This window comes from Vigna unguiculata, chromosome 1, assembly GCF_004118075.2.
Source record: "Vigna unguiculata cultivar IT97K-499-35 chromosome 1, ASM411807v1, whole genome shotgun sequence".
Classification (NCBI taxonomy): Eukaryota; Viridiplantae; Streptophyta; class Magnoliopsida; order Fabales; family Fabaceae; genus Vigna; species Vigna unguiculata.
In genome coordinates, this window is record NC_040279.1 from 19,013,622 (window position 1) to 19,034,087 (window position 20,466).

A 20,466-nucleotide genomic window follows, 5' to 3' on the forward strand; every position below is an offset into this window, starting at 1 on the left:
TTTTTAAAATTTTTTATATCAGTTAAAATATAACACTTTCCAGAAGTTTTTTCACACACATCCCTTATAATACTTATTCTCATTTTTAAAAATTTCAATAACTTTTAAAATTTGATTTTTAAAAGTCGAATGATATGACTGTTTGCAATACTCGATTACCTTTATATATTTTCCACCTTCCACGAGATTTTTTTCTGCTATAACAATTTGTCATATCATTACATTTTTTATTATACGATTATTTTTTTTTAATTTTAATTTATACGTTATTAAATTAAATCATCCAACATAGTTGCCTTCTCCAGGAAGTTTCTAGGAGTTTTGTGCACCACACTTCATTTTGACTTTTTGTAGAATTGTAAAAATTATAATCTAAATCACTTTTCACTACCAGGATCGGATTCTTACAAACCATCTTCAACCAAAGGCATGTACTTCATTTGTTTTTATATACAAATGTAGTAGCTTTTCTTTGAAATACGAAAATCAAAAAAGCTATGCAGTTCATTTGTTGTTTTCTACATAATAAGGGTTTATCCATTTCTTTTGTAGTTCTGAAATTACATGTTTGCAGATTTCTTCTTTCGTAAATGCTTTCTACACTAGTATGTATTTGCAAATGTTCATTGTTTCCACATTAGTGATTCAATTAATGGTTCACTGCTCAATGCATCACGCCAAGAAATTATGTATTCATTTTAAAGTAATTTGTTTCATGCTTCATGTTTATCAGAATGTTTTTCTATTAATTCTCCTTTTCTATGAAACCTGTGAATAAATCAATATGAATATTTAATGTTTTCTAACATCAATAGCTGTTTTTTGCAGTTTTCACCAAGATATGTTGGCATGAATTCTGTAAAGATATATATTTCTATTAACAGCGTATGCTTATCAATTTCTAAAAAGGTTACTACTCCATGTTTGCAGAGTCCTTATTTGAATCTTTTGTACTTTTTGCTTTCTTCTACCATTTCAAAGTTTATGCTCGACTAACATATGAACCTTTAGTTTTTCAAAATTTGTCAAATCCATGTTTTGATTAATCCTTACACTTCTTTTACTATCCTTTGACCAAACAAAAATATATTACTTTATAGCTGCTTTGAACCTTTTATTTAGTTCTATTTGTTTTAGTTGTCTGAATTTAATTTTTTTTATTAATTCTTATTTTTTCCATCTGAGTATAAATATGTTACGAATCTAATACTCATTTTTTTACTTCTCATTTTTCAATATCGTTGTTGTGAGTTCAACATGTCTCTCTATGAAGTTCCAAAGCAAAGCCAGAACGTAAGCGAAGTTACTCCACAAAAGGAGAACTGGAATATCATCGTTAGGGTGATACGTTCATGGTTTGTTCCAGATTTCAGTAAACAGATATGTCCCTTCTCCATGGAGTTGGTTATTCAAGACAAAGAGGTTATTATTAGTGTAATTCTTTACCATCATTGTTATGAAGAAAATATGTGTATGCTAAACATATTTATATTTATTATATTGATCTTTTTCAGGGTTCTAAAATATATGCTTCCATTAGACGTACTCTAATTTACAAATTTCAGATTGAAATTTCTGAAGGCCATGTTTATGCCATCTAAAATTTCAGTGTGGCTCTGAATATACAGAACTACACACCACCCTTATAAGATTAATTTCCAATTTTGTACAAAAGTTTCTTTGCTTAATGGTAACTTGGTTCCTAATATGAAACCACAATACACACCTTTGTCCTTATTGACCACCACTGGATTTGATACTGATTATTTAGTTGGTAAGTTAATATTTTTAGTTTTTGTACCATTGATATTTTTTATTTATAAACATTTATAAATACATTATATGATATCACATTTATGAATGGTAAATTAGATATCTTAGGATTACTGGTCAGAGTGGGGACTGAAAGAGAATTGCAAGTTGATAGAAAGACAACAAAATTAAATGTCATTGCAATAAAAGCTGATGGGTATTTTATATCTATACTATACTACATTCCTTTTTATTTCTGTTTAAATAATGATTTCACATAACATTTATTGAATGTTTAGGTTTCGAATAGAATGTACTTTGTTTGGTATTTATGTGGATGAACTGATTTATTTCTTTCAAGTGGAGAAGTACAAAATGCTGTTATAAGTATAGAATTTGCGAAAGTCAAAACTTTTCAAGGTAAACTTTTGTTATTACTTTTATACATTTGTTAGTACTATTTATTCCATGTTACTTTCACATACACTATATTTTTAAATTTAGATAAGGTTCAAGTTCAAAATTGTAAGTTCTGCACTAGGATTAAGTACAATGTTAACTTCAAGGAAGCATCTGAACTAAAATCAAGGTAATATTCAAATTGTTCTTCATTTTATTCAAACTTTATAATTTTTGATTCAATCCATTTTCGTAACTTTAATTTTCATTGCACAGAATGTTTGAGAACAATGAATCTCCCTCTCAAGGATTAACGCAACTTTCTCAAAGTTCCAAACATACTGTGGAAGAGGACTTTTTAACGCTTACACCTAGGACCACCATTCAAGGTCTCAAAGATTGTAAAGAGGTTAGAATGAATTTTTAATTGTTAGATCAAATTTTGTTGTTCACAATACTATTTTCATTAATCTTTTTTATATTGAAAGGTTACCACTTACTAATAGTTTGGAACCATTAAGCATATTTTGGGTGATGATGATTGGTGGTATACTGCTTGTGTGTGCAACAAAGATGTTTATCCAGATTCGAAGATGTTCTTTCTGCGAGAAGTGTAATAAGCATGTTATAAAAGTCTTTCCAAGGTTAATTTATTGTGTATTAAATTTAATGTCCCTTAAAATATCTGATTATACTTTAAACTTTTCTTGATTAATACTGTTATTCATTTTACAAATATAGGATCAAGATCTGAGTTATTGACTCATCCGATTCAACCACATTTGTGCTATTTGATAGGGATGCAACCATCCTTTTCAAAAAAACTTGTGCTGATATGTTAGACACTCATGATAAGGTATACTCTTCTATATATCCACTTATATATGTACATACACAATGACAATTGGATTAATTTTTCTGAATATGATATTAAATTATTTTGTTATGGTAGATTAATGCTTCTGGAAATTTGCCTAAGAAGTTTGATCAGTTAGTTGATAAAAGTTTGCTGTTTAAAGTCGAAAGTAGGAACGATCAGACTTTCAAACTTGAACAGTCTTTCAGAATGAAGAAAGTATGTAATTTTTTAGATTAAAGATTTAACTTATCTTTGACTTTTTAACAATTTCATTATCTACACCTTTTTGAATGATGTTTATGCTGGGAATGGTGAGTTTAGTAAGGAAAAATAGCGTGTAGTCAATGAGTCCACTGTTGATATTGTAGAGGTATAGAAATTATCTAAATTTTATTTTGTTGTTAATGATGTATTATTTTATTAATGTTAATTCTTTTTAACATGTACAGTAAGATTTATTAGTCAGATTTACCAAAGAAATAATTGAGTGTGGAACTCAATCACCTAAGCTAATCAAAGATAATGCAACGAATGATGATACTAACAGTTCACTTAAGAGAGAATATGGAAAGAAGATTGCATCACTTGACTCCATCGAAGCAGACAATGTTCCATTGAAGCTTCTAAAAAGAAATATTGAGAAGAAAAAAATCAGTTATTTGAAATATAATTTTAGTTATTCTATTTGAAGACAATTTGTTTTATGTTTGTCATTTTGGGACTGTAATATATCTACGCATCGGTCTGTCTTTAATTTCATCTAAACTACAACTTTTATGTTCAATTTTATGATAACTATATTATGCGTTTATTATGTGTTTATTTGTTACAATTTTTATAATTATATTTATTTCATCTGCTGGTTCATAAATTATTGTTGACATTTTTCAAGTTGTGTCAACAAAGATGACTGCCAGCTACATCAAAACTTATCAAAATTGATCTTATTTTGTAACATGAATTCATAAAAGTCATAATCACATAATTTTGTGAAAAAGGAATTTATAAATTTCAAGTTATTATTTATATTCATTTTCATAAATAATATATATCTGTTTTTTGTGAAAACCGAATTTATAAATGGTCATTTCTTATTTACATTCCTTTTCATAAATAATATATATCTGGCAAACCAATTAACTGTTGACAGATTTTAAGTTGTCACAACAGTATTGGCCGCCATATACAATTTTGAATCATTTCTCTTTCTATTCGTTACTAACTTTATTAAATATTTTCCATTTCAATTTATATATATATATATATATATATATATATATATAAAAGAAAAATTTAATATTTCAAAACATTCGAATCAAATATTATATTTTAACTTAGTACGTAAATTTATATTAGATTTATCCTAATTACAATTATATATAAATATATATATATATATATATATAAATCTAATTTATGCTACTTTATTGTATCACCCAAATTTTATATTATATATAAATATCTAAATTTTATTATATATTGTATTATGATATTTTATAGCATAATATGTCATAATTTAATAAATCTTTAATAACGTAATATCTTTATAATGTTATATTCTTTTTTTAATCGTCTACCCGTTTTCCCAAGATAGTAATAATTACATTACTGTTTACAAATTTAATTGTAATTGTCCCGTCTTTTCTTTTCATGTGGGATTTATCTTCTATAAATATTCATCTCCATTCTACCATCAAGATCACACTTAAAGATCAGTTCAATCATATTCTCCATTCTTCCAACTCTATTTCTACTATCATTCTGAAAGTCCAAGCAAATGGAATACAACTTCAATGAAGAAGAAGTTCTTTATTATTCACCTTTACGATGAGGTACATTCTTGGTAAATATTTCCATACATTTTTTCTTTTACAAAAATTCTTCTACTCTTTTTATTTGTATCACGGATTTCAAATGAATATCCTCATTTTGACTTTAACTAATCTATGTTGTTCTTAAAAAAATTGTATTTTTGGAGGCTGTTGGGTTTGTGGATCGTGCATTCGCCATTCTTTATGATCACGATCTTGAGCGTCAATGGACTTTAACAGATGTTGAAGGCAATAAACATGTCGACACTTATAACAAGAATTTACAGAAACCAATGCTAATTGGAAGATGGACTGATTTAAGGAACCTTTATCAACTACACGATAACCACACTATTTATTTTGGATATGTCGGTCATTCTTGCTTCCAGATCACTGTTTTTCCCAGTAAATGCAAACCTTTGTCTATTGGACGGTTTCTTAAAAGACTTGAGGTAGATGAACCCCTTTTCAATGGACCGAAGTTGCATTTTTTCATATTTCTGAATCCAAACCAATGCCATGCTAGCCATCTGGTGAGATTCATTTCATTTAATCGGTGAATGTTTATTTGATATTTATATTTATGTCTTCAAAATTTTTTAAAACATTTAATCCATATATTAAATTGATTATTAGTTTATATTTATTTTTTTAATTTCATTAAATGTGTTAGGATTTGCCAGCTGATTTTGGCAATTATCTTCGTCAAGGAAGATTTAAAAACATTTTTCTTTATGGACCGCGCAAAATAGGGAAGTGCAAACTACTGTTGAGAAATCATCCAAAGAAGTCTAACAAAATTATAAGTGGCTAGAAGGAATTTTGTACTGCTCATGGATTTGATCCAACTATTGACTTGGTGTTTGAAGTTTACCAGATGAAAAGCAATCAGAATGTCAAAGTGTTGACATATTGTAATTTTTAATTGACAGTTAGTTTTATGGTGTTATTTGGAACTGCCGAGTATAAATAGTTTTGTTTTTATGTCTGCTACTTATGTAGTTGTCAACCTAGAAGTTTTTATATTTTCAGCAATGCATATGTATACTTCTATTTTGTTATTAATGAAATTTCTTTGAAGCTTCTCTCAAATTCTATGAATGCATATAAAAAGTTTATGGTTAAACTTTAATTAAACATTGATTTAAAATGAGACATATTATAGTATGTTATTCATAAATAAAATCATTTTCTTTTATAATTTAAATAAAATATGTATGATGATATTGACAGATAAAAAGTTGGAGGATGGATTTTGGTATGCTATATATAATTATTGTATATTCCATTCCTATATTAACAAAAAAACAATATTAATTGAACTTCTTTTAATGTAAATATTCAACTTCATTTGCGATTTATGTTTCGGTAGTCTGCCATTATATTTTTAATACTTATGTATCAGATGTATGGATGCATGTTGCTTTAGGATGTGCAGACATTGATTGTATGTTATCATTTTCAAACATAATGAAATTAAAATTACAGATACTTGCTATGAAACTGTCCTCTTTGTTGTACTATATAGTACTGCATAAAAAAGAGGTGTTGTTGTACCTATATAAAAAGCAAATGTTTTGTTAGTTGCAAAAACAAATCAACTATGAGAGAACTGCTATATATATGAATGATTCTGATCTATTAACACTCAGCACTGCATGCTCTTTCTATTTTTAATCTTTGTCTACTACTAAAAACTTTTTGTACTCTTACAAGTGCTTCTTATTACAATTACAAATATTTGTCTTTCCACAATGGTGATTAGAGGTACCATCTCCCAAAAAAAGTTTAAGAAATACATTCACCAATATAGTAATAAAACAGTAAACACTTTTGCATCCATTGAGTCAACTTATCTTTGCTTTTGCTTCTTCCATTGTCACCTTTGAAAGTATTCCATTTTTTTTTCTGAAATGGAGCAAAACGATTGTAAGAATGCAAGGCTGAGAAGGAAGCTGGTGCTACAACAAAGGTTGAATGCAAGAAGTAATCAACATTCATGTAAGTTTCTAACATCTCACTTAAATCATGTAACTTGCGAATGTCTTCATCAAACATTTATTTACAAATTTTGCATTTCTATGTTTATATGTTTATGGCTGTTGCAAATTACAAAGAAGAGAATGCAAGAAAAAAAAAACTAAATTTGCCAACCATTCTTCTCAAAGTATCAAAATATCAGGTTTTATTTTTATAATTATATTTGAAAATGTTTTTTTGGATTGTAAGTTGACAACACAGATGCATAATCAAATATCTTTGTTATTGTAATGACAGATAAAAGAACTCAATCTGAAAAATTATTTGAGAACACTATACACAGGAAGCCATTAAAAGAGTTAGATTCTTAATAAGTATTGTTGTTTATTGTTTTACATTCAATGCTTTGATAATAATCCTTTTTCAGATCTTCAGAACAACAACAACAACCTTCACAATATGAATTCAATATTTCATACAACAATTGGTTAGTTATCTTTGTTGGTTTTTCAATAATATTAATTCAATCTCATTTTAAGAAATTATAACCTAAGCTTCATTTGAATGCAGTGCTTGAAAATAATATATCAAGTTCTTCCAGTACTTTAGTTCAAGATCAAATCCAAAAATACTTAATGACTTCACAATCTGCAGCTTCTACTGTAACATACAATAGTTCTTTCGGTATATTTCTACATCCATCTTAATTTCTTATATACTTATTGTAATTGGATGAAGATGACGAATTTTAAATTTATATCAATGTCTTTTAATGAGTACAGTTGTTAACAATAACAGTCAGAGAAATTATGGACAAAATAATTACAATTACAGTGCAGGTAAGTAGGTTCTTATTCATATATATCAATGTTCATACTCACAATGCCAAAGCATGTAAGGTAATTGTTTTAATAATTTTTTTCCATAGGTGGCACATCGGAAGTTGTAAATGATTCCTATTTTGTCTCTAAGAATAAAGTTGCCAAATATCCTTTTCAAGTCATACAATCACTTCAAAACAGATTCACTCTTAATGATGAAACAACAACATAACATAATTGTTTAGACACAACAAATGATGATTCAGCAACGATAACAGATGAAGGTAATTCAAATTTTGAATGCTTAACTTATTCATATGAATAAATACATTTTTTAAATCATTACTTACTTTTCATTTGACTAATATTGAAGTAGATACTACAAGTACTACAACTACAAACGAATTGTATTGCAAAGGGTAGTTACAAGGTACATAATCTGACACACAATTGTACATAATTTCAGAGCAAAAATATGCATTTCAGGCTAATGCTTTTTTAATGATGTTCATAACTTCTCAATATTGGAGAACCTTGTTTGAAATGTCAATACTGTAAAGCTCAACTTTGGTTTGAAGAAAGAGCAGAAAAATGTAACACCTCAAAGGAAGTTCAATTCTCATTGTCTTGTCAAAAGGGAAAAGTGCAAATTCCACTATTAAAAAAACCACCTAATCTTCTTGAAGGTTTGTTAAATGGTGAAGATCATAGAAGCAAATTATTTTTACAGAATATAAGAGTATACAATAGCATGTTCTCATTTACTTCAATTGGTGGTAAGATAGATGCTTCAATGAACAATGGTTCTAGTCCACCACAATTTATTCTTAATGGACAGAATTATCACCGTATTGGCAGTTTATTGCCAGAACATGAATCAAAGCCAAAGTTTGCACAACTGTACATATATGATACCAAAAAAGAAATGAGTAACAGATTGAAGCATTTCAGGTTAGTGAAGATGTGAAGTAATTTGCTTAAATGAAATATTTAAATACATCTGTTGACATGTATTCTCTTTATTATGTTTTAGGTCAAACAACAAGGAATCTATTATAGATGAATCATTGGTTCCTGATTTGATTCAAATGATTGACAATCACAATGTTCTTGCTAAATCTTTTAGAAGAGTAAGAGATTTGTCACTACAACATATGGAATCAAATTTCACGCTAACACTATTTAGAGGCAGAAACAAAGACCCTAGAGTCTACAACACACCTTCATGTGATGAAATAGTTGCACTAATAGTTGGTGATTTTGTCAATATGGATGTAGGCAGAGATATAATTGTCAAAAAATGTTTTGGTGAATTAACAAGACTGCATGAAACTCATACATCTTTCATTCCACTGCAATATCCTCTCATGTTTGCATATGGAGAAGATGGTTATCAAGAAGATATTCTAATAAGAGAATCTCATTCAAGAAGTAAATCCAGGGTGAGAATTATAATTTCTTTGCGAGAATTTATTGCATTTAGAATACAACAAAGATCTATAGAAACTGGAAATATTGTGAATGTATGCCGATTGTTCCAACAGTTTTTGGTTGATTGTTATACAATGGTGGAAGCACAAAGGTTGTCTTTCATTATAGCTAATCAGAAGTTAATTTGTTGTGATATTCTTGATGGATTACAAGAGGTTGTTAATAGAGGAGAGACAAATCCTTCTTTAATTGGAAGACATATTGTCTTGCCTGCTTCATTCACTAGTGGTACCAGATACATGATCAACAATTGTCAAGATGCTATGGCAATTTGTAAAAAATTTGGATATCCTTATTTGTTCATTACTATAACAAGCAATGTGAATTGGAGTGAAATAAAATACTTTGTTTTAGCGAAAGAGTTATCTGCTTCAAATAGACCTGATACTGTATGTAGAGTCTTCAAAATAAAGTTGGATGAAATGATGACAAATTTTAAAAAGAGGACTTCTTTGGAAAAAGCACTGCAGGTATGTTCGGTATGAAATAATATACATTATATACATATTTATTAAATTAAATTTTTACAACTATTTTAATTTTTTTTATATATGCAGGAATGTACACAGTAGAATTCCAAAAAAGAGGTTTACCTCATGCACATATACTTTTATGGTTTGATGGAGAAAGCAAATTGAAAAATTCAATTGATATTGATAAAGTAATATCAGCTGAATTGCCCAATGCGGATTTGTACCCCAAATTGGAAAAAGTTGTTTCAAGTTACATGATTCATGGACCATGCGGATCTGCAAGATATAATTCACCCTGCATGAAGGAAGGAAGATGTTCTAAATTTTATCCTAAAAAATTCACATCTTCAACTTCAATTGATGAAGAAGGATATCCATGCTATAGAAGACTTGATAGTGGTAGATTTGTTGAGAAGAATGGAGTTAAGCTGGACAATAGAAGTGTTGTTCCTTACAATCCACCCCTTTTAATGAGGTATGAAGCTCACGTCAATACAGAGTATTGCAACAAGACCAATTCAATAAAATATTCGTTCAAATATGTGAACAAAGATCTTGACAGAGCTACTCTTAAAATAAGCAACAACTCTGCACAATCTGACAAATCAACCATTATTGATGAGATCAAGAGGTATTATGATTGTAGGTATCTATCACCATGTGAAGCCACTTGGCGAATATTTGCTTTTGATATCCATCACAGATGGCCTCTTGTTCAGAGATTGAAATTCCATCTTCCTGGCCAACAATCAACTTTGTTTAAAGATGATGATGATATTAATGTGGTCTTCAATAGATACAAAAATGCTAACACAATGATTCTAGCTTGGTTTGAGGCTAACAAAGTTTATACAGAAGGAAAAGAATTGACTTATTCTGAATTTCCAAGCAAATTTGTGTGGTTTGCTAAAGAAAAAGAGTGGAAACCAAGGAAGAAAGGCTACAACATTGGTAGACTTACTTATATTCCTCCTAGCTCTAGAGAACTTTATTATTTGAGGATATTACTGACCATTCAAAAAGGTTGTATTGATTATGAAAGCATTAAGACCATTGATGGGAAATTTTATGAAACATACTAAGAAGCTTGCTATGCTTTGGGATTGTTGGCTGACGACAAAGAATATATTGATGCAATAAAAGAAGCAAGTGAATTTGCTTCTGGGTATCAACTTAGAAGATTATTTGTTACTTTGTTGTCGATGAATACAATTTCTAAACCAGATATAGTTTGGAATTCTACTTGGAGTATCTTATATGATGGAATTTTATACCAAAAAAGAAAGGATATGAACTTACCAGGTAATTTATATTGTGATTTATTTAATTGAATAGAAATATAATTTATAATTGCATTAGTTTCTTCATGCAGGTCTTGAAATTGAGACTGCTGAATTACAAAAAATTTGTTTGCTTCAAATACAGGAAATGCTAATGTCAAATGGTAGATGTTTGAAAGATGATCCTTCATTACCTCAACTTGATATTTCAGATCTACATACATTCAATAATAGATTTATTGTGTTGATGAGCAGCAATATAATAAAGAAGAGATGGTGAAAGAACATGACATTTTGTTTAAAGCACAGAATGATGAACAAATTCATGTATATGAGGATATCATGACATCAGTTCTTTCAAAGAAGGGAGGATTCTTCTTTTTATATGGCTATGGTGGTACATGTAAAACTTTTATGTGGAAGACATTGTCAGCTGCTCCAAGAAGCAAGGGCATGATTGTTTTGAACGTAGCATCAAGTGAAATTGCTTCTTTACTACTTCCTGGTGGAAAAACAGCACACTCTACCTTTTGCATCCCACTATTAATTAATGATGAATCAACTTGCAACATAGCGCAAGGTAGTCTCTATAACATCCCTAAGGAATATTACTGATATTAAATAAATAAAATTCGAAATACAATAAATGTCGTATTTAATATAAATTATTTCCCAAAACAAGGGAAATTTAAAACTTTAATATATAAAGCCATAAAACCAGGAGTCCATAATTCATAAAATTGAGATAAAAGTCAATGGCTCCTACCAGGTTTACATAATATTCTCAGAGCTAAAATAATAAACATATAACATATGTATATACAAAAATATCCCCTACTAGCCCTCGCTCCGAGTCTAAGCGTCTCCTGGCCCACCTGTCACATCATCTGCTCCCGGATAACAAGTTATCCGATCATCGCCACACACACACACAGAAAGGGTGAGTTATGCACAATATATATATAAACAAAACATGAATATAAATATGTTTCCCAACCCAAAGTAACATAACTAGTTTCTTATACTTTTCCAATTATCCATCCATGAGCTCATAGTCCTTCATGAGTCATATGCATGAATTAGATCTTGAGACTTCACTGTGCTTCCACGAAACTAACTCATTCGTGGTCCAACCTATGAGCCTATCCCGCTCATAGTCCTGCCCTACAGACCCCTCGTTTGTAGTAAATCATCCAAGTCTTCTCACTTGGACCCTGGCACGCACGCAATCAACATACTATGGACTCCTCGCCCAATAGTAGCCGACGGGAACATAACAGTTCCTTGCCCATCGTGCACCCGACACATGCAATCACCATACTAAGGACTCCTCGCCCATTAGTAGTCGACGGGAACTCAACCAATTCCTTGCCCATCATGTGTCCAACCATCAAGCACATTCCAGACCCCTATGGGACTTAGTCCTTCAAGCCTAAACACCACACCACATGCATATACAACCTAACCTTGGTATAAACAACCAAAACACACTCACAAGCACATAGAAACATAGTAATTCGCATAAACTCGCTTAAGCTAGGGAATTCTCGCCCAAGCTAGACCCTCACTCTCGCTTAGGCTAATCCACCTCGCCTGAGCGAGTTTACATCAGCAATAACAGCACGTTATCTCACTTAGGCGAGATCCCCTCGCCTAGGCGAGATTATCTCTCGCCCAAACACCCATTTCAATCTCGCTTGGGCTAAAATACAAGCAAAGCACCTCACATGACAAAGACATCTCGCTTAGACGAGGCCATCTCGCCTGGGCGACACTCTGGTTGACTCAAAACCCATAAACTCCTTGCCTGGACGAGAAGTCGCGCTCAACACGCGCAACTTCATCACAATCTCGCTTAGGCGAACCTCTCTCGCCTGAGCGAGTGTATGTGTCGCTCAAACCCAATCCTCGTCGCCTGAACGAGACGCTCAGGTGGCAACAGGGCTTGCGTCTCTGTTAATCTCGCCTAGGCGAGCCTGGCTCGTCTGGGCGAGAATTGCAGGTCCCTACACTGATTATGCACGCAACAGCAGCAACCAAACACCACTTTGCACTCCAATTCATACCAGTTTAGTTTACCTGTATTTCAACAACACATATGCATAATTTAGACTGCATTTGGTTCCCAAAACGCCAAGCACACATAGTTAGATTATATCCAATGCATAATTCCATTATATTCATACATTTGGGTCAAAATTTCAATACAATAGCACCAAACCCACAACCCCCAAAACTCATCTCATATTCAACACGAAATTCATCACACAAAAATCAGTACACTTAACAAGTATGACCTAAAGCATTCAATTTCGGGTTCAGCTCCCCTAACCTGGAATTAGTGATCAAAAATCGAAAAGATAGAAGCCTTGATTCGCAATCTCCCTCTTGGTCCAGCCCTTGCACACCCACAACTCTACCCACACTCTCAAATTCGTGCTTCTCTCTATAGCAAATAGTTAGCAAAAATAAAGCTCATTCTTTACCCACCAAGGTTTGAACCCGTGACCTTCCACTCATAAGGCCAAAGCACAACCACTATGCCAATTCACATTTGGTGATACCCTCCAATCAAAAACAGTTTACATCATCAATTCCATACTCATACATATTATTAAAAATTAATAATAAAACAACAACACATAATTGGCATATATAGGACTCGAAACCAAGTCCTCTCACACAACCAAAGTACTCTCAACAACTTGAGCTAATACTTTTCCACGTCACACCAACCAACAATTAATGTCATAAAGGCTTTTTTTACTCACATTTATTAATTAATTAATTATTTATTTAATTAATTTCACGGGTCTTACCGTCTCCGTGCTAAACTTCTAATGGCAACCAATTTGATTATCTGGGATGAAGCACCAATGATGAATAAAATGTGCTTTGAGGCATTTGATAGAACACTAAGAGATATTATGTGAAATGTTGATGATGCTAATAATGACAAACCATTTGGTGGCAAAGCAATTGTGTTGGGAGGTGACTTTAGACAAATTCTACCCATTATCATGAAAGGATCTAGGTTTGATATCATCAAATCAGCAATCAACTATTCAGAGTTATGAAATTGTTGTCAAGTGCTAAAATTGTCCAAGAACATGAGATTAAGTACTACAACAAATACTCAAACAGCCAATGATATCAAAGAATTTGCTGATTGGATATTGAAGATTGGAGACAGATAAATGGATCTAAATGAGAATGGTGAGTGCATGGTTGAAATTCCAGAACAGCTGCTGATTACAAATACAAATATACATGTATTGTCATTGGTTGAATTTGTCTATCCTCAATTTGTGGTTAACATGATGAAGCTTAATTATTTTGATGATGAAGCAATCTTGTGCCCAACAAATGATTCTGTAAAGCAAGTAAATGATTTCATGTTGTCTTTATTAGGTGGTAAAGAGGTGACTTATTTAAGTTCAGATACACCTTGCCAATCTGATGAACAAGATGAAGTCCAATCTGAATGGTTTACATCTGAATTTTTAAATGATATCAAATGTTCAGGAATACCAAATCATAAACTTAAGTTGGAAACAGGTGTGCCAATTATGCTCTTGAGAAATATTGATCAAGCGAAAGGTCTTTGCAATGGCACAAGATTGCAAGTCAACCATTTAGGCAAGAATGTAATCTCTGCAACTGTAATTACTGGAAAAAACATTGGTGACAAGATTTTTATACCAAGAATGGATTTAGTTCCATCTAATTCAGGGTTGCCTTTCAAATTTCAAAGACAGTTTCTGATATCCTTATGCTTTGCAATGACAATTAACAAAAGTCAAGGACAAATACTTTCTAGAGTCGGGCTTTATCTTCCACAACCTGTATTCACACATGGTCAACTATATGTTGTTATTTCTAGAGTAAAAACCAAAAGAGGATTGAAAATACTTATACTGGATGAAGATGGAAATGTCACAAACACAACTAAAAACGTTGTGTACAAAGAAATTTTTGAAACTCTTTGACAAAGAAGACATTATAGGTATGTAATTTATAATTTTGTTTTGATTTGAAAGTTTGTATAAATATAGATCAACTTATTTTTGTTCTGTTCTACAATACAGGAAAATCATTGCCTAAAATCCAAGGCTTACAAGGAACATCATGCTACAACAAAGGTTGAATTAAGAAGTAATAAATGTTGTGTACAAAAGAAATTTATGAAGTTGATTAACAAAAACAAAAACATTATAGGTATGTAATTTATTATTTTTTATTCTTATTTTAACAAAGTAGTGTATTAGTCATCTTTTTGTTGTTGGTTGTTGCAGATAAAAGAATAGACAAAACAACATAAAATGAAATAAAATATAGACTTCACATACCACTTTAATTACATTCTAAATTGATTTATTCTATTTATACACTTCACAATTTTTTAAAGACACTATATTTTTATCATATAGATTATTAAATATCCAAAAACCCCTTGCTATTACTAAAAATATTACATCTAAAAAAAACCCGTGCGTTGCACGAGTAAAAAAACTAATAATACACAAATGTCTATGTTATAAAAATTACTTTTTAAATTATTGTTTAAGTTTTTGTGAAATGTAAAAAATACGTGAAAGTTGTTCAAAAATATTTAAAAATTCATTAAAAAGGCTTGAATGTACATATTTTTAAACGCTGAATTTTAAATTTAAACTTTGATAACATTATTTTATGAATATTCTACTATTTTAAATTTAGATTTCGTCTATTTAAACTTTGAATTTTAAATTTTCTGTCTCGTTGACCATATAAATATTAATTTAAAAAAATCATTACTTCTTTTTTATAGTGTAAATTTCAAATTATAACTTATTTTTTAAAATTGTTATAAAAGTTTAATTTATCTGTTTTTTCTTCTTTTTAGTAATAAGAAAGTGATTCTATAATAATTTTAAGAAAATAAATTAAATAGGCGAAAATAAATTTATATATATATATATATATATATAATATAAATAGAAAATCTTATATATATATATATATATATATATACTTATATACTATTTATTTATTTCCATGTTTGATTTTATTATAATTTTATACAAAATAAACAATTTTAATAAGATAATAAATTTTGATAAATATAAGTATCATATTTATATATTAAATTAGTTACATTTTTTATGTATTTGGCAATGTTTGGATTTTAATTTTGTTTTGACTTTGAATTTCAAATTAAAATGTTGTTACCATATTTTAATAGTTTTTGTGATTTTGAATTTCAAATTAAAATTTTATTATCATATATTTCAAATTTCAAATTTGGCAATATGTATCTTAATTTTAGAAAAAAAAAACACTAAAATTTTTGGTGATTTTTATATCTTTAAAATATTAAGATTTATAATTTTCACTTTATAATAATACATTTATGTCTATGTTATCAAAATTATTTTTTAAATTAATGTTTAAGCTTTCCAAAAAGTGAAAAAATATGTGACTGTTTAAAAACATTAAAAAAGCTTTAAATTTTTATGAATTAAATTTCCAAAAAGTGTCAACACCTATGAAAAAGTAGTAGAATAATTGATCGTATATAATATTTTGAAAAGTTAATCTTCATAATTTTAAGATTTATGAAGAATATAATATTATAAATGAGAAAGGAAAACAAAAGAACATGTGTTTAAGTGTGAGAGAAGTTTTTCAAATTTGAAATAAAGTTTTCTTCTAATCAAATTTAAATATTAATATTAATATAAATAAGTACAAATAGTATTTTAAAAATTATTATTAATATTTATATCTTTTACGTCATATTTACATAAGTTTGTTTCATGTGTGAATTGTAACACCCCATTTAATTAATAACCCTAATTAAAGGAAGTGTCACACAGAATAAAATGGTAAGCAAGGTCCTGGAGTATAAACGCTACTCCTTACAATTATCCCAAAAGGAACCAGGAAAGGATTAAGGCACACCACGATGCCGGTTACAAAAAAAGAATAAGAGATCTAAGTATTCAAAATAAAGTTCTAAGATAAGGCGGTACATGGGCCACAACCAGAAAGGAAGACATGAACAAGCAAACTCCAACTCAGATAGTCTATGCAGCGGAATCACCATTTCCCTGTTGACCACGAGGAGTTCTCGCATCTGCTCACATCAATAAATTGATGATCATTGCAAAGAGAGAAAACCACACACATAACAATCAAATAAGCAAAGGGTAAGCTAGAATAGAAAATGATTTATCATACAGTTACATACAATTTCATAGTCCAAGATGCATATGTCAACCAATCATGTTATGACTTGCAAAAAATACACTAAGACTCAAGACACGACTCACCCGGATACATATAATCAGTCGGATTAAGCGGATGCTTGCACTTGTGGTGGCCTTTACTGCTCTACCGAGCTAATTGTTCCAATGTTTCATCCCCCACACACAAGGTTATCCCTGAAAGTGTTCCAAGCCTCCTACAACTCTCACCACTTGAGTCAGTACGCTCTATATGAGACTAGCTGACTCTTTAGAGCGTCAGGATGCAATCCTTACCTTGAATCCTTACTAAATTATATAAATGAGGCACCACCATGATCTCCCACTGACAGGGGTCATGGAATTACGTCCTGACCAACTAAGGCACCACCACGAGATCTCACCTAGAGATTCATGGAATTACGCCCTAACCAATGAGGCATCACCACGAAACTATCGTGGAATTACGCCCGAACCACATCCAAATCATGTTTCACCAATCAATATAGAATCATTTCTCATGCCAATTCAATGCTACATTTGTAACCAACCATTCCATACATGTCACATGCCAAGATCATGTTAAACTTGTCCATCACAAACCATAAATCATCTTACTCATACATATTCACCCAATTCATGCTTTACAAGATTAATCAATCCAAACATACGAAAAACATCCAAGTATAAAGGGAAAAATAGAACTAAACACATTCTCGCCCAACTTCTTGCCCAGACTGAAAGGTCTTGCTTAGGCGAGAGGTTTCCCTCGCTCAGGCGAGCTCCCTTCGCCTAGGCAAGGGCTCGAGGAGTGGGAACAGTGGCTTCTTGCGTTTCCTCGCTTAGGTGAGCCCTCCTCGCTTAAGTGAGACTACTCCTCGCTCAAAACGAGGACTTGTCGCTTAAGCGACATCTCGGGCAGGAAACCTAGGCGAGCCTCTGCTAGTCTTGCCTAGGCGAGACGTGCTCGCTTGGGCGAGAAAATCATGCTCACCATTATTCTCTCGTGCAACAATCCAATATACACAACCAAACAGCTCAATAAGGCATTTCATAATCCCACAGTAGCACACAGTTCATTCAAACATGAAACAAGCTGGAAAACACGTAGATCTACATAATATATGAAAGACTCTAGCCTCCCTTACCTGGAAAAAGCTAGTAGAAGAGTTTGACACCAACAACGGAGCATAAGAGCTCTAGGAACAAATTAACGAGTTGGAAAAGAAATAGCAGAGTGAGTATTAAAACAAGCTTACTACTAAACCCTAACTGGAAATACGAATATTGATTGGAAAGGTGAGGTATGAGCCGGAGAATACTTGCACAGAGCAAGAAAATGAGACTGAGCTCACTAGATCAAGATTGGGGTTAAACCCTAGCAGAGCACGATTGTAGCTTTAGGAAAGAATGAGGGAACTGATTTTTGAAAAGTGACAGAAATGAGAGTGTTAGCTGGTTTAGGGTCTTTGGTTCCTTATGGGCCAATCCTAGGCCCAACTGATTTGGGGCAGCCCTTAAACGTTAGGGCTAAATAATTAGTGGGCCTTACATGAATATTGAACCACATATTATTAATATTTTAAAAATTTTAATATTAATTCATTTCTGTTTTAAAAATTATTTTATAACAGTAAAATTTTAATATGAATATTATTATTAATTTTTGCGAGAGAAGTTAATCAACATTAAGTTTAATATAAATATTATTAATCCCTCTGAAAATACAAATGCTAGACGGTGAAACGTCCTCAAATTTGACAATACCCACCAAATAAACTTAATGAGCACCAAATCAAACTGATGAGGTACGAAGGATTTATCAAAAATGAGGTTCATATCAAATGTATCTAGAAAATTATTCATTCTGATTTTATTATTGAAGATTTTAAATCATTGAAAGAGCGTAGAACAACATGCTGACTAAAGGTAACTTTTATTTTTTTTTAATATATCATTGTTGATTACTTTACGTTTTACTGTTATATATATTATTGTCATATTTTTTTTTTTTGGATTTGTGCTGATTTTGGTTAGAGAAAATAATGAGAGGAAATAAGTGGTACATATGAAATTTTTTAACTAAAAACGTTGGAGACATAATTTTTAGGATTTGTTACAAAATATAATATATTCTACATTTACAAAATATATTGCGCATGTAGTAGAACTTATAATTAAGACATTTACCTTTTTCAAAATTGTACAATAAACATTTTCATTGTTGAATAACTTTCAATGAAAACAAATAATTTAATACAACTATGAGAACACAAAAATAAGTCAATCCACAAATTACATCCATATTGATAACTTGCTTAACAAAAAATCATTTGACCCTATATTTGGATTCAAGTATCTACATAATTAGTTACATGAATTGTCATTTCCTAGATCTCATTACTTTGATGTTTTTGTTTAGTATTTTCTTATCAACTATTAGACATTTCTATATTTTATGGTAATTACAGAACTCTTTTTGTTCTTGTAGAACAATAACAGATTATCATGAGACATAAATCTTGCCTTACCCAATCTTTGAACCTTTCAGACATATACTCTACGGTCTTGCTTGGAAAGTCTTCGTATCCAACTGCTGGATGGGACAATTGGGAGGTTACCTGTAGGAGGGACTCTGACGAAAGTCAACAAGAGCTCTTAAAGTCAAATCTCATTTTTTAGTATTAATGAGTTGTGTACCTTTAATTGTTGGGGTTCACCTGTATTTATAGAATATTAATCACAAATTACCTGGCTTATGGGCTGAACCTTTATTGGGCTCGTTGGGTCTTCTTTGGGCTTGTGTGGGCCTGATCAGGGCCCAATTGCTAAGCTTATGAAATGATGACTATCATTTCCTAAGTTTAGAGTAGGCGGTCCCTACCGATATGTAACCTTAGTCGCCATGTATGTATTGTTTTTCTATATAGTTAAACTATGATATGTACCAAGCGAGATTATAAGTTGGCAGATAGGACTGGGTACTCGTTCGTACTGCATTTTATTGGCCTAAATGATCCATGAAGAACAATATTTCTAGTTTACCTTTGTAAACATGCTTTGTGAAATCTATAGGTAAATGCTTCTAAGAAATAAGCTTGTGTACGAGTGAGTAAAAACTTCGCACATGCTTTTTTGTTTTATTTAATGAAACAAATTAAAAAGAACATGCATGTCATTAATTAATACACTAGTGTAATAAAGTGAATTTCTAATATAGAATTAAGTGTGGACAAAATTAATAAAATATAGGGTTATATGTCATTCCATATTAATATTAGTATTAATATTAAAAAAAAATTTCAAATAATATTCTAAAATACAAATCAAATAAAATATAACAATTTAAAATAAAAAACATTACAAATAATAT

The 20,466-nt window shown here is 30.7% G+C and overlaps 1 protein-coding gene across 1 annotated transcript; it reads left to right on the forward strand.

Moving 5' to 3' along the window:
• Positions 1-1,257: 1,257 nt before the first annotated feature.
• On the forward strand, positions 1,258-10,668 carry LOC114189194. Its single transcript, XM_028077908.1, has 10 exons — positions 1,258-1,471; positions 2,257-2,341; positions 2,428-2,560; positions 2,658-2,764; positions 2,950-3,007; positions 3,104-3,226; positions 8,404-8,573; positions 8,656-9,583; positions 9,671-9,674; positions 9,785-10,668. Exons 1-10 carry the CDS (start codon positions 1,258-1,260, stop codon positions 10,666-10,668), a joined length of 2,706 nt encoding a protein of 901 aa, XP_027933709.1.
• Positions 10,669-20,466: the final 9,798 nt, after the last annotated feature.

Bases quoted from the DNA above. Each gene is read 5' to 3' on its own strand.
- LOC114189194 (XM_028077908.1), top strand. From the start codon at position 1,258: ATGTCTCTCTATGAAGTTCCAAAGCAAAGCCAGAACGTAAGCGAAGTT. The intron at 2,765-2,949 runs GTAATAAGCATG...GCTATTTGATAG, and splicing joins ATGTTCTTTCTGCGAGAAGT to GGATGCAACCATCCTTTTCA. The intron at 3,227-8,403 runs GTATGTAATTTT...ATTGGTGGTAAG, and splicing joins AGTCTTTCAGAATGAAGAAA to ATAGATGCTTCAATGAACAA.